The sequence below is a fragment of the Euprymna scolopes genome, chromosome 45 (genome assembly GCF_053919585.1).
Source record: "Euprymna scolopes isolate OS-2025 chromosome 45, ASM5391958v1, whole genome shotgun sequence".
Taxonomy (NCBI): domain Eukaryota; kingdom Metazoa; phylum Mollusca; class Cephalopoda; order Sepiida; family Sepiolidae; genus Euprymna; species Euprymna scolopes.
The window spans coordinates 24874529-24876487 of NC_136526.1; the positions used below are offsets into that span (position 1 = coordinate 24874529).

The following is a 1959-nucleotide window of genomic DNA, read 5'->3' on the forward strand; positions in this document are numbered from 1 at the left end:
TAGCGTCATGTGTTTTCCATAAAAATCATCCAAGCCGTTTTTGAATGACCTCTCACACAGGGACACACAGACAAAGTTCCTATAATATAATAGTAGAAATAACAATCAATATAAAATTACTTCTTCATTAACAAATAAGAAATCTGATTGAATTAAAATATAACATAAATATGCGTATGCTAAAACCGAGCAACGCGGGGCGACCTGCTTACCCATGTGTATTTATGCATGTATATGTGTGTATGTATATGTATATATATATATATATATATATATATATATATATGTATATGTACATATATATACATATGCATGTATATGTGTATATATACGCATGTATACACACACACACACACACACACACACACACATATATATATATACATGCGTGTGTGCGTATGTTGTCTTCTGAGTTTGTCATAGGCAGATTTTAAATCTATCTCCGTTTAACTCATATCTCTTACCCTGGCCCAGCAGCCCAGCACTGTTTATTTAGCCCATTCTCCTCTTACCTCTCTCTACAGCCAATGTTTTTCTACCCCCCCCCCCGATCCCCTTATACACGCACCGCCCCGACGAAGCCAATTTTCAGTACTTAGTTCAGTCTAGTTAAAGCCTTCCAACCTAAGCAGTGGATCGCCTCGCTGCGGTGTGATCTCTTTATTTTTTTTTTTCAAAAAGAGAGAGAGAGAAAAAAAAAAGAAAAAGAAGAAGAAAATCGTAAAAATTTGACTAAACAAATCTGAACTTTATCGACATTTTTTATTTGGATTCGATCCGTTTGCCTATTATAGAACGAACAACAAAAACAAAACGTCATAGTGTTGACGTTTGGAGCGAGAGCGAGAGAGAGAGAGAGAGAGAGAGAGAGAGCGAAAGAGTGAGAGAGCGTACGAGAGATAGAAAGAGAGTGAGTGAGAGGGGGCTAACATTGACAACTAACAAAAAACTTAAAAACAAAGCAGTTATTAAAAATAACATATTTAAAAACATTCTAAATTTACATACCTACCTAAAACGCACATAAAGAAACGAACGCACCCACACACACATACACACAGATATATATAACCACTCACGCGCACACATACATAAATCCTCTTCAATTAAACGGTCAGTGCTTGTCGAAATTCTCGGATCGCAAATTGTCACATACAACTTTTAAAAACTTGTGACATTTAACGGCTTTAATTTTCATTTTCCCATTCGATTTACGGATTTCTCTGACTATCCACCAAATTTACCTATGAATTATTGCCGATGTTGTCAACTTGGATGTTGTCAATTAAAGAAAATAACTTTGGAGAGGAGACATAACACTCGAATCGATGTGTGGACTATGACAAAAAAATCATATAAAAACACGTTGTTCATTTTGAATACTAAATCCAAAACATACTAACAACGACAAAGCGATTGGATTTGTATTTTAATTGGTTAATTTTTTTTTATTATTCAATCTGCGTTTTACGACGAGGAGGACACATTGACAACAAATCGCTGTAAAACAATACACATCAAGTGCAATAAACGTTTGAAACGTCGCAAAAGATTGAGGATTTAAGGTTCAAAGAAAACAAAGTTTTAAAAATAAATAATTAATAAATCAGAACTTATTCTATTACACACACACACACACACACACACACACACACACACACACACACACACACATATATATATGCAAAAATAACAGCAATTTCTGGATTGAAAAATACACAATTAATTCCCAAGGATTATTATTATTTTACAAACATTATCGAAAGGATCAAACGAGTGAACATAATGGCACAGGGTTCGACCCGTCTTCGAGCCTTTGCAATTTTGTGCTTAGCTATTATTCTTCAAGTAACAGGTAGGTCCAGACTTTTATTTCTATTATAATAACAATAATGATGATCATGATGATGATGCTGATAGTAATTATAATAATAATAATAATAATAATAATAATAATAA

General features: G+C 33.7%; 1 protein-coding gene across 1 annotated transcript in view; it reads left to right on the forward strand.

The window, feature by feature from the left end:
* The first annotated feature begins 574 nt into the window (after positions 1 to 574).
* The window catches only part of LOC145269296 (uncharacterized), a 275129-nt gene continuing 273744 nt past the window's right edge, over positions 575 to 1959 (forward strand). Inside the window, exon 1 of the mRNA XM_080124983.1 lies at positions 575 to 1855. Within this exon, the coding sequence (XP_079981109.1) occupies positions 1786 to 1855 (70 nt within the window). The 5' untranslated portion in view covers positions 575 to 1785. The remainder of the gene's footprint in view (positions 1856 to 1959) is intronic.